This window comes from Nyctereutes procyonoides, unplaced genomic scaffold, assembly GCF_905146905.1.
Source record: "Nyctereutes procyonoides isolate TBG_1078 unplaced genomic scaffold, NYPRO_anot_genome, whole genome shotgun sequence".
NCBI lineage: Eukaryota > Metazoa > Chordata > Mammalia > Carnivora > Canidae > Nyctereutes > Nyctereutes procyonoides.
The window spans coordinates 26,421,940-26,434,620 of record NW_026575133.1 but is presented as its reverse complement, the minus strand read 5'-3'; the positions used below and the strand labels follow the sequence as shown (position 1 = coordinate 26,434,620).

At 67.4% G+C, this 12,681-nt stretch overlaps 1 protein-coding gene across 1 annotated transcript in view; it reads right to left on the bottom strand.

Moving 5' to 3' along the window:
• Window positions 1–2,151: 2,151 nt before the first annotated feature.
• Window positions 2,152–12,681, bottom strand: part of LHPP (phospholysine phosphohistidine inorganic pyrophosphate phosphatase) — a 128,686-nt gene continuing 118,156 nt past the window's right edge. Inside the window, exon 7 of the mRNA XM_055300583.1 lies at window positions 2,152–2,911. Within this exon, the coding sequence (XP_055156558.1) occupies window positions 2,815–2,911 (97 nt within the window). The 3' untranslated portion in view covers window positions 2,152–2,814. The remainder of the gene's footprint in view (window positions 2,912–12,681) is intronic.

The following is a 12,681-nucleotide window of genomic DNA, read 5'->3' as shown; positions in this document are numbered from 1 at the left end:
GGTTTGCTTGAAAGCAGGACTCTGCCCTGGGCACGGGTGCTGGGCTCGCGGGGCGGCGGGCGCCCTCTGTCCTGCCGTCAGGTCCACGGGCCGCCACGCAGCGGGCAGGCTGAGCAGCTTCTCCAGGTGTGGACAGCGTGGGACACCTGCGGGGCTGCCGGGGAGTCCGTGCCCCAGCCCCAGCACAGCCGCAGGCTGCAGCGCAACCAGGGTGCGGCGCAAACGTTTATCTTCTCGTGGAAAGAGGGTGAAAGGAAATGCCCGTCAGCAGTAACAGAGGTCAGGCTCTGAGTGACTCGGGTTTTTTTTTTTTTTTTCTTTTTTTGTAATACCCGTCTCAATGGGATGCTTTTGAGAGAGAAAAGGAGACACTCCTGGGATAATCACGCCCAGGTGGGAGGTGGCACCATGGGCCCCAGGAGGCGGGCACATGGGCCCCTCTCTGCATCCCCACCTGCCTCTGTCCCCTCCCACCGAGAGGGGCAGGGTCGGGCCCTGCAGGAAGGCCCAGGCCTTTGGAGGGGCCTTACCCGCCTCGATCCCAGGATGAGGGGGCACCGAAGCCACCCAGGCCCAAGGTGTTGGGGCTCGGACTCCTGGCCCTGCTCCCGGCCTCAGGTCACGTTCTCCTGTCCTGGTGCCCACGCTGCCTCCTCTCTCTCGCGGGAGTTTGGGTGGGGCTGCCCAGGCCCCTGCCTCCCTCCAGAAGGACGCACAGAGCCGACCGAGCCTGTTCCCGGGGCGCGGGGCGTCCGTTTCTTATCGGCAGGTCTGCTGCCTCTCCTGACCGCAGCGGGTTATTAGGCCGCTGACTCAGGCCCCAAACTCCAGCCTCACCACAGCCAAAGGCGTCGTCAGTCGGTGGCTTGAGAGCTGCCTGGGTCCCGCGGGGAAGGGGGTTCTGCAGCAGGCCGAGCTCGGGCAGTGGGAAGGACCCGGGGTGAGGGGGCCTGGTCCCCCCTGCCTCCCGCAGGGCTCACTGTGCACCTGTTCAGGAAAGGAACCCCCCTGCCCCACTAGGGCTGAATGGACCGCAGTCCGGAGGAACATTTTGTCCCCAGAAGGAGGACGCCGGCGTGCAGCCACCCCAGGCCACCCCCACCAGGGACTGTAGGAGGGACTAGAAAGGATGAGATGCGGGGTCCGGCCTTGGTCTGAGTCTCAGCTCTGCCCTTGCACCTGCCAGCCGTGGGTGGGCCTCTCTCCGCACCTGCATTTCCTTCTCTCAAAATGGGGAGAGTGAGGACGTCCACTCTGTTGAACCCACAGGCCCCGGGGGCGACACGCTTCCCAGCCAGACGCCGCAGGCATCTGCGCCCCCTGAGCTGTCCCTCGGACACCCTCCCCGTCCCCACCCCTGGGCAGCGGCTTGTCCCCCGACGGCGCTGCCCTGGCCGCGAGCCCCAGCCCGGGACGGCAAGCAAGCTCCTTCCACGGACCCGTGGAAGGAAAAGAGCAAAACCAAAGACCCGCCCGACAGACTGGCCGGAACGTGGCGAGCCCGGCTCCGAGCCGGGGCGGAGGGGTGGGGGGAGGCCCAGGGCGGGCCGCTGATCCCCTAACAAGCGGTAATTAGGGGGCTCCAGGAGGAGCAGGCGATTTGCATGTTCCCCAGCTAATAGGCCACACACCCCTCCTCCCTCGCCCGCCACTGACACCAGCCCCGCCGGTGGCCTCTCATCTGGATGAAAAGACTTGGCCACTGGTCCCTCTTAATCCTGATTTAATGGTGGCCGGCCTGCCTGGGGACAGCACGGGCTCGGGGCCCGGGGCCCAGCCTTTTCTCTCCCGCCCTCGCTTCGCTGCGAATCCTGTTGTGCAGCACCCAGGACTTCTTTTATGGGCAGCTGTCCCCCAAGACCTATCGGTGACTTCGGGATCGATTTGAGGAGAAACCGAGCAATCACGTTATCTGTTCAGCTGATTGATTTTGAAACCTGAAACCCCGGCTGTGAGTGAATTCTGGAAGCCTGTGGCTCGCCACCGCCCCCCGCAGGGCTGCCCCTGAGAGCCGCCTGGGCCCTGGTGGGGCCTCCGTTGCCCCCGAGGGGCTGGGGCAGGTGGGGTGTCCCCGTGGCCCGTCTGAGGCTCAGTGGCTGGGCCCCGCCCCCCCAGACCCCGCAGTCGTCAAACTCTGAGTCAAAGCCCAAGTCAGGTCAGGGCCGTTTATTTCACCAGAGGTCACCCCTGCACACGTCGAGCATGACAGAGTCTGTCGAGTTAGGGCCCCGGAATCACCCTCCGCCTGCTGCCGGGTCGTCAGCGGCCCTGGGAGCTGCCCCAGCCTCTGGGGTAGGAAGGGCAGCGGGCTGTCACCGTTGGGGGCGGGGGTAAGCGGCCACTCCGACTCTGGGTGGGGGCCAGGACGCGGGCAGGGGTGCTGGGCAGTCCCAGGGAGGCTGGCTCACCCCGGGCTGCATGGGCGGTGCCACACGCCCCCACCTTCTCCAGGCCCCTGACTCTGTGCACAGAATGTCTGCTAGAGGGGCCGTGGGTGAGTGTCCCCGGGTCCAGTGAGGTGGGACAGGTACAGGAGCAGGTGCAGCCGGAGAGGGCTCCCAGAGCACCTCCAGCCCACACGCAGAGGATGCTCCGAATCTGGGGGCACCCAGACAGGTCTGTCCCCCGCTCTGACTTCACGGGGGGCAGGCCATCCTGGGGGGACCCGCTCCCCAGGCGGCTGCAGGGAAGCAGAGGTGCCAGCTGGTACCTTCTCCCTGTCGGTCCAGGGTCAAGGGCAGGGGGCAGGGCCATGGGTGGTCCGGGCACTGGGGCAGGGGCGGCTTGAGGCGGGGGGCCGCCCCCCGAGGCTCATCACTTGTCCGCGTGCTGCAGCAGCAGGTCCACGGCCTGGGCCAGGTTGTCCACGTACCCGTCAGCCTTCACCTCCGGATGGCGCTCGTCGCTGGGCCTGGAGGGCAGGGCCACAGGTTACCCGGTCCTGACCTGCCGAAGCCTCTTCCCCCCCATCCCCCATCTACCACAGGCCCGGCCCGCTCCAGGTCCTTCCGCACCAGGTTAACGGATGGCCCCCTCCTCCTGCTCCCTGACCCGGCCTCCCCCCGCAGGGGCACGCACTTCCCTCCCGTTCCCTCTCCCAACCCCTTCCATCAGAGGCCTGCTCGGAGCCCCACACAAGTGACCACTGCCCCCTGCGCCATCTGTGCGGCCGGCAGAAATGTCATACTCTTGACGGTAGGGCCAGGAGCTTGACCCTGCTCTGAGTGCCTTCCTGCCCGAACCCCAGAGGTCACTGTCCTCTGAGGTCGCTCCCACACAAGAGCGGGAGCCTCCTGGCAAAGCAGCTCTCTGGCTGGGTGGGATTTGGGGAGCCAGGACCTTCAGAGCCCCAGATGCTTCCTGACGTCTGGCTGGATGCTGAGCACAAGGGAAGTGAGACCAGGACATCAATGCATACACCTATGGGGTCCACAGGGGACCCCAAAATGGGTGCCCCAGGAAGGGAGGCTGCGGACTGTAGTCCTGAAGTGGAGCAGGGCTCCGGGGGGGACATGCGAGGGGAACTGTGAGAGGGCGGGAGTCCTTGCCGCAGGAGGGACCTGGGGTGGGCTCCTAGGGACATCCCGGAAGTCTTCAACAGCTGTAGGGAGGGTGGGACCTCGTCCCTGGGGCTGCGTGCAGCCGGGGTGCTGTGAGCTGGAGACTCTGGTCCGGGTCCAGAAGACCCCTCCCCACTGCTCATGGGCTGGAGTTGGTGGGGGTGGGGGAGACGCCCCTCTGCAAGCTCACAGCCCTGAGGACCTGCTACTCGGATCACCCCAAGGTCTGACCCAAGCTCCCTGGGAAAGCGTGAACCGATGCCTTCCCAGCAGCCAGGCCACCACCTCGGAAGCTCGCACCCTGGTTTGGAAGGAAGTGGTTGACAGTGGTTCTGATAACATCCTAAGAGCCAAGTTGTCCCCTTTGAAAGGTTTGGTTTTTGCAAAGCGTTTTATCCTACAATGGTTGTCCTTTTGTTTTAAAGAGTCAGCCCAGTGGACCGAGGCCACCTGCCCCAGGCTGGGGCCCCGGGGGCAGGTCTGAGAGAGAGGAGGGCAGAGTGGACAACCTTACGGCTGAGGCCCCAAACCAAGAGCCCTGGAGACACCACAAGGGGCTGAGTGCACGGGGACCCTGACCGCCACCCGCTGGGTCAGCGAATCGAGCAACAGTAACTGTCGTGTCAGTGCAGCTCTTTGAGGGACACCACCCGGCCACCGCGGGAACACAGCAGATGCGTGCTTGTCTATCAAAAGGTTGCATAGGAGGCGGCCACCTGAGCAAACGGTGCGTCGACACCTACTTGTGACCCACCGGTTTCGCTCCTGGGTACACACACAGCAAAAATGCACCAACACGTTCACCAGATGACACGCCCTGGAACGTGCCAAGCAGCTTTAGAGATGACAGCACGAAGGGGGAAGCACACGAGTGTCCGGGGAGGGAGAAGCACTGTGGCGTGAGCACGCGTGAGAGCTTGGAAGGGCTCCAGCTCCGGCTCCACTGCGGCGGGTGGGCCCCAGGAAGCCAGGCTCGGGGAGCCCCAGCTGGATGACCCGCTCAGGGCAAGGTGAGCAATGGGCGCAGCGCGGAGGCCGAAGACGGTTACTTCTCGGCGGCACGTGATCCGGGGCACTGGCTGGCACTGTTCTAGACCTTCACCTGGGTGGCGGTCACGGAGGGGAACGTGTCATTTCAGGGTATTTTACGTGCAGACACACGTACGGGTACGGAACAAAACGTCACCTAGGACCTGACAAGCATGCGGCAGGCCTCTCCCACACTGTGGCCGTTCTCTGTGGCCCCCCCGGCCCAATCCTGCCCTCAAGCTGCTGCAGAAAGCAAGGACTATGCAGCATGGGGCCCCCAAGGCCTACCCAGAGCCTCCCTGGGCCTCCGCCACAGGCTTGCCGACCCCTGGCTCTGGCCACCTGCCACTTTCGTCCACCCAGGGTGGCGCTCATGCCGCCGGCTGCCCGGGGCTTCCGTGGACAGGCCCTCCTGCGGGATGCTTCATCCCCGGAAGGCCAGCGCGCCCCCCTCAGGCCCGCCCAGTGTGCGTCAGGTGGGTGCTGCGGGCCGTGCCCGCTGCAGGGTGCGCGGCTGTCCCCCATCACTCAGGCCCCGGGGCGGGGAGGGGAGCGGATTCTTCCCTGAGCAGCTCGGAGCCCAGGGCTCAGCAAGGGGCACGCAGGTGGGTGGGAGGGGTCCTCAGAGACGAGGCACCCAAACAGGCAGTAAACCCCACCCTGGCAAGCTGTCTGCCTCAGTTTCCCCACCTGTGCCCTGAGCAGAGGCATGGCTCCACCTCACTCAGGTGACTTGGGCAAGGTCCTTGCACCTCTGTGCCTGGCATCCCTGTCTCTAAACAAAGGTCGTAAGAGGACACCTGTGGCGGCTCCAGTGAGGAGCGAGCCGACACGCCAGGCCGGAGGCGCAAGTGCGGGGGTGGGGGGGTTCTTGCCTCGATTACTGAGGACCCGGGAGCCATCGGGGAGCGCGCCGGAGGCCAGGGCTGGGCTGGCAGGGAGATGGCGTGGCGGCCCGGCCTCGGGCCCTGACCTGGGTGGCCGTGTGACCAGGGGCACTGGAGCGAGAGGGGCAGGCAGGCTGGGCCCAGGCCCCCCGCGGGACGAACCCGCAGCCGTGAGGGCACAGCTCGAGGGAGTGGCCGGGGAGGCCGGGGGAGGCTGGGGGAGGCCGGGCACCACCGCTTCCCTGTGCCCAGAGCCCTGGCCTCACCTCTTGCCCGGCCTGGGCCTGGGGTCTGGCGCCGCCCTGGATGTGCCCGTGGGGGCCTCCCTAGCTGTCCCTGGGGCCCAGCGGCCGCTCCAAAAGCCCCACTTCGCCAATGGGGGACGGGGGTACCCAGCCCTTCCCTCTGCGGGGGTCATCGGGGCCGCGGGGACCGCCAAGCAGGCCTCGGGTCGTGCCCGTCCAGGTGCTGATCCCCCGGCCCGGCTCTGTGCCCCCAGTGCCCGTGGCCTCCCAGCTCTCACCCCAAAAACACGAGGTCAGCGTGACTGCCCCAGGGACCCAAACTTCTTAGAGCGAACACCACCCGGCTCATCACCCCAGTCCCCGGGGCTCCCCCCGTCGGACACCCGCCCTGGGCCCCCGGGGCCCCGCTTACCCTTCAGTCCAATGAACTCGACCCCGAGCGGGAACCAGAAATCTGCGGGTGAGGGCAGCCGCCGCGGCCTCCGCAGCAAACGGCCCCGACGGCGTACGCGGCTAATTACGCGTAATTACACAGCATTTAAGCTCAAGAACCCATTACAAGAAGGGATTGCAGCCGGCCGGTGTTTGCCAACACGGGGAATCACGGCCTCTTACGTCTTAATTACGTGGCGCTGCCGTGGGCTGTGGCTCTCTGGGAGCCCGGGTTCCGGGGCACCGGGTCTGGGCCGCCCGCCCCCGCCGGGGCCCCCGCAGCAGCTCCGGCCAACTCGTGTCCTGCGGGGCCTAGAGACGCCGCAAAGACGTGCCCTGGGCCGTGGAGCGGGGAAGGCGATGGGACAGCCAGACAGTGACGGCGGGATGGGATCGCGGGACAGACAGATGCTCACACAGGGAGGGGAGGGAGGAGAAACTGAGTCAGACAGACACAGGCGGAGGGAGGGGGAGGAGAGAGCGAAACAGAAGGTGCTAGAATCGGGGAGGGAAGGAGGCGAGGACAGACGGGCGCAAGGGGGCCGAGAGACAGCGAGTGTGTGTGAGGTGGGGGCCGAGTGGGCAGCGCTAGGCCTCCTGGGTCCTGGTCACCCCCCTGCCCCTCCGTGACGTCGGGGGCCCCCTTCCCGGCACCCCGTGGGGCCCCCGTGGGCTCGCTGCTCGGCCCACCATGACCTGTCCCTACCTCCCCGAGCCTCAGCTTCCCCATCCATACGGTGGGCACATGACACGGCCTCCAGGCTGCTCCGAGAACACCTGGTGCCCCCACCCCAGCCTGCCCTCTGCCCTCCGGGTCACAGGGCGACAGCTCTGAGGGCACTTACAGGAGACCTGTGGGGCCAGGGAAGCTTCCAGGAAATGGGACACGAAGCCTGGCCCTCGTCCCCCACCCCCCAGGGTCCTCCCCGCCCTCCAGAGGCTGGCGTGGACGTCACCCTAACTAGGCAGGAGCACGCGGCCCTCAGACCCTGACCCACGATGGTGGCAGAGGCAGATTCCACAGGTGGCTGCCCTGCAGGGGGCCAAGGCGGTCGCCTCTGCTCCCCGGGGCCCCTCGGGTGGCACCTGGGGGTCGCTGGCGGGGCCCAGGTCGGGCGGGTGGGTCAGAGCAGCTTCCCCGATGCTCACCTGCCCCCACATCTGCCCCTGCTGTGGCCGGACCCTGGGCAGGGTGGCCAGGCCTGTGGTCCTCCCCCGGCCGGCCAGGCGACGTCTACACTGCGGGGAGCGCTCCCCAGACCTGCTCCAGCTCCGACTCCTGTTCACTCACTCGTCCCCACCTCCAGCAGCCCGAGCCCAGGGCCCAGCTGCCCCCTCCTGTGAGCACACGGCCGCTGCCCCCGACCGCGCCACCCCGGCAGGTGCTTGCCGACCTGGGCTGCTGGTGGGGGGGGCGGCTTCCTGCTGGGGGTGGTCGCGCGCAGGCTGGGCCCGGGGCGCGCACCCAGGAAGTGTCACCGCCGAGCGAGTGGACAAAGGCCCCCACCCGGCAGGACGCCGCCTGCCCTGAGCTACTCCTCCACCTCGTGCCCGGTGACAGGCAGAGAACAAGGCCCGTCTGTGCCCGGCCCGCGGGGCCTGACAGGGACAGTCTTTGTGCCGCAGAGAACGGCGGCCGGACCCGCCACGTCCTCGCCCGCCTGCTTCTCCTGTGGGGCCCCGGGGTGGCCTGTCCTCCGGGAGCTCCCGAGGGGCCGGCACCACCAAGGCAGGCCCGCCCCCTGCCCCTGCTCCGCCCCACAAGGGCTGGGGCACGCGTCCCTGTCCTCGATTGTTCTGGAAGCGCCAGGCGCTGGGGGCAGGCCGGCCAAATGAACTCAGGGACGCCAAGCAGGCCGTGCTGACGACGTCAGAGGGCAGGATGGAGGGAGTCGCTCACGGGGCCAGAGGTGACAAGCCTGGGCCAAGGGCATCTTCCCATCTGAGCCGCGGGGCCCCGACCCCCAGAGGCCGGAGTGTGGCCTCCTGCAAACGCTTCCACGTCCACCTGCTGGCCCAGGGCACCGCGGGCCGAACGGCAGGCGGCTGGGAGCCAGAGGGGCGCGGACCTCGCGGCGGGGTGGCCGGGATCCGAGGGGCCGCTCCTACCCCGTCCCTGGGCCAGCACAGGACCGGGGTCCTGGATGCGGGGTGGATGGGACAGATGCCCGGGCCACCCCTGGGAAAACTCCGGGTCCTCTGCCAACAGAGAAGGGTGGCCCTTCCCGAGTCGGCGCCTCCACCCAGGGTCCCCCGGGCCCCTCATCACCTTGCCCTCGAGGTCACCAAGATCACCACGGACACAAGGGCCAGGTGCCCAGCAGTCATGGGCTGCCCCGTCCGCACCCCACCCCCACCCTGTGTCCCCCGTCACTTGTCCCCGGCCCCACCCTTGCCGAACCAGTGCCCGTAGACAGGGCCCTCGTGACCTTAAAGTCGCATGGGGGGAAAATACCAAATAAAAGCCCAGGCCTCAAAGAGCGCTGGGCCCCCCAACCCTGTGGGGCCCAAGCTCCCAGGGCAGGAAAGGAGATGGGGACACGTCCCTGCTGGCCAGCACCTCTGTTGGCGTCAGAGCCCCGCTTGGGTGGCGGCTGTACCCCACGGCCTCCATCCCTGGTGGGCACCCGGGCCCCCCCTCATCTGGCCACCAGCTCCTCTGTAATGAGGGGGAGACGACAAGTAACCCTCCCTCGGGGTCCCTGCCGGGGCCACATGCAGGTCTGAACCACCTCCCACCACCTCCCCCCCCCCAAAGGACTTCCTTGCACCTCGGGTGACCAGGCCCCTCGGGAACAGACAGCAGAGCCAGGGGCCCAACCTCGTGGGGGAGCACAGGCTGGCAGTCTCCCCACCCCTCCACCCCTGCTGGTCCAGGCAGGGCAGGGCCCCACACCCACCCACTGGGAGACACACCCTCCCTACATCTGCACCTGTGGACTGTGGCGACTGGGGGTGGCACCCAGAATGGGGAGCGCCCTGCGGCTTCCTGGTGGTCCAGCCCTCACTGGACGTGGAGGCGAGCTGGGGCGAGGGGCAGGGCTGGGCTAACTGGACACCCTTTCGTTCAGGTGGGTGGCGTCCCTGAGCTCAGAACGGCACCCTGGCTGCCCCACCGTCCAGCTGCGAAGCACCGGGAGGCTCTCCCAGCAGGAGGCACTTGCTGGACCCATCTCAGGGGCTCTGAGCCCTGGTGGGTAAACCAAGGCAGGGGAAGGCAGGCAGGAAGGAATGCAAATAAAGCTGGCCTGGCTTGGGGGATGGGTGAGCCGCAGATGCCACACCCCAAGGACCAGGGCACAAATGTGTGGCCTTTGAGGACCACACTGCACAGGGGCCTGAGAAGCGGGCACCACAACCCGTCATCCTAGAGACGACGACACGGACGCACGAGGGGAAGGCACGGGCCCAAAGTCGCGAGCAGGAAACGGCAGAGCTGGGACTGACCACACGTGTCTGGCTTTCTGGAAAAGTTAAACCCGGGCTCATGTTAGCGAGTCCTCCCTCGCACACAGGGCGGACTTGGCTCCGTCTCACCGATGTGCCGAGAGGCCTCTGGACCCGCTCCAGGGCAGGGGGGACCCCGGGAGGTGCCCCCAGCATCAACAGATGCGGTGGGGACGGCATAGCGTTTGCGGAAAACCAACGAGGAAAATGAAAGAAAAGGGACAGGCGGGATCCCTGGGTGGCGCAGTGGTTTGGCCGCTGCCTTTGGCCCAGGGCGCGATCCTGGAGACCCGGGATCGAATCCCACGTCGGGCTCCCGGTGCATGGAGCCTGCTTCTCCCTCTGCCTGTGTCTCTGCCTCTCTCTCTGTGACTATCATAAATAAATAAAAATTAAAAAAAAAAACATAAAAATTAAAAAAAAAAAGGGACAGGCGAGGCCACCTCCTCCCCGGGCCCCACAGTCCCCAGCAAGGGGTGGGGGGGGCGGTCACCACGCACCCCAGCAGCCCACCCTGGGGCCGTTCCGCGTGCAGGGAGGAGGCAGGGCTGTTTACGGTCGGTCTGGGCCCGCTGGGGCCTTGTCACACAGAACCCCCCACCCCGTCACCCCTGCCAGCTGCTTCCTGGGCGGCTCCCACGGCCGCTCACCTGCAGGTGCGCCCAGAATGGACGCGGGACACAGCCCCGCCCGCGGCTAAGGTGGCCGCCTTGAGGGGTCCCTCGGCACCCCGAGTCCTGCTGGGAGCCCCCCACAGCCTTTGCTCAGTCCACCTGCGCCCCGAGGCTGGACTTACAAGCCGGTAAGCCGGACTTACAACACTTCGGCTTGGGCCCATGTACCGTTTTTCAAAACCAGAAGCTGGATGGGACACCTGGGTGGTGCAGTGGAGCTGGGACTCCTTTCCCAAGGAATAAGTAACCTCCTCCAGGAAGCCTTCCCAGAAGCCCTTCCTTGGGCCTCACCTCCGTCAGGTGCGTGCTCCATGGCACCCGTGCCGACCCCACCGGGGCACCCGTCTCTCTCCTGCAATTGCCTGGCCAGCTGTGTGATGCCCCCAGACTGTGGACTCCCCGAGGTCAGGGGCATCGCCTCATACTCCCGGCATAAGGCCTCGGGTCCTCCGGAGACGGGAGCAGTCGGCAATGGTCCGAGCAGACAGGAGGTGGCCGCCTTCCTTCTGACCACCGGGGGCCGTGTGTCCGGCTCCTCCCGAGCCCGAGCGGCCGAGAGATCTAGGCGTGAGGCCCAGGGCGTCTTGCAGCGGAGGGTGACAGGCAGTTGGGCAGGTGTCTAGGGCCCAGGGCCCCGGCGGCCCGGCCTGCTCGCCCCTCCCCAGCCCTCCCTAAAGCCCAGGCCCTGACACGCGGGCCCACGTGCCCTCCAGGCGCCTCGCCTCCTTGAGGGAGCCCCACTGCTGGGTCCCGGTACCTGAACTCCCCCGTCCGGATGTCGAAGCCTGGAAGTGCCACCCCACGCCAGGGCCAACACGTGCCCGGGCAGCAAGCTCCCTGCACGAGGCCGCGTCCTGAGCAAAGCCGCAGGTGCCAGAGTCCCGAGCGGAGGGCCAGTGATGGGTCTGGGCAGGACACCCGGCACCCCCTGCCATCCCGCCCCCACCGAGACCAGGTCCACCCTCCCTAACGGGGCCCAGGAGGGGGCCCTGAAGCCTGCCAACCCCCACCTGTAACCCCGCGGCTCTGGTGTTCACCCTGTCCCATCCCCCAAGCCGCCCGTGCTGCTGCCTAGGTCACCTCATATACCCGCGTCCCCCATGAGGCCCGACTCAAGGGACCTGGGTCTCCCCCCTCCCCGGGTCTCCAGGACCCATCGTACCCCCCGAATGGACACCTGCAAGGCCTTGGAGACTCGGGCCCAGGGAATCCAGTTGGGACCTTCCAGAACGGAGGCCTGGCTCTGCCATGGGTAGGGTACCCCAGGGCGGGCAGCTCTGGCCACAGCGCCGCAGGGCACCCCAGGCACCCAAGTCAGGCGCCGGCAGCAAGCCACCACATGGCCCTGTGGCTCCCCCAGCCCGTGCAAACAGCAGGGGCGGCTTCTCCTGTCTTCCCTCGCTTTGTTCCCAGAGACCCCGGGGTTCCTAACGACAACGGGATGCTTCCCACTCAGGCAGGGACCGGGCAGGACTGGGGGGGGGGGGGGGGCTTCCAGACGGAGCACGTGGCATCCCTCCCACTGTCCCGGCCCACGGCTGTGCCCCGGGCCGGCCTGCCCACCGTGTGACCTTGGCCAGACACCAGACCACCCGGAGCCCCTGGTCTGGGGCTGAGGAGATGCCATCCTGGGGCTGCACTGGGGCGTCTGGAGACGCTGCAGCTGGCACAGCGCAGGGGCCCCGGCACATGTGCCATCCGGGTGGAGGGACACCCGGCAGGCCCTGGACTGGGGTGGGTCGGGCCCTTTGTGGGCACCCTCTGGCCAGAGGGGAGGGGCTGGGTCCCCAGCGGCTCCTGGGACGCTCCGGTGGGCTCCACGTCTGGAGAGCATGTGCCATCTCCGGAGAAGGTGGTAGGTCCTGAGGGCCAAACACCTCGGGGGGCTCTTGACAGGACCTGGCCAGGCTGTCGGTGGGCACAACGCTCCCGGCTTGGCAGGTGTTGAGTGTGACCATGGGGACCGTGTGCCTGGCCCTGGGGACAGGTGGCAGGGGGCCACTCTGGGCTCCTGGGAGAGAGAAGGGGCGGTCACAGGGAGTCGCTGAGCCAGCCTGTGCCCCCCGCCTGCCCCTGGGGCCTACTCCTCCAAGCCCACAGGACTCGCTGTTCATAATATTATTCACAATAGTCACGGTCACCCAGAGCCGTCTCCCTCCAGGGACTCGGCGAGGGGCCTCGCACGCTTTAGTTCCTCTGGTTTCCACAGCGGCTCAACGCGTGGCTGCTGCTGCCTCGCATCTTACGGCTGACAAAGTGGAGGCTCAGAGAGGGTGAGGGGCCTGCCCGGGGTCGCTGAGCCGCTGCCCGAGCCCGAGGGCCTCGCCGGCCTGGCTGGAAGCACCTGCAGCGTGGCCTAGGCCTCACCAGGCGCCGGGCGGGCTGGGCGAGCAAGCAGCAGGCAGGC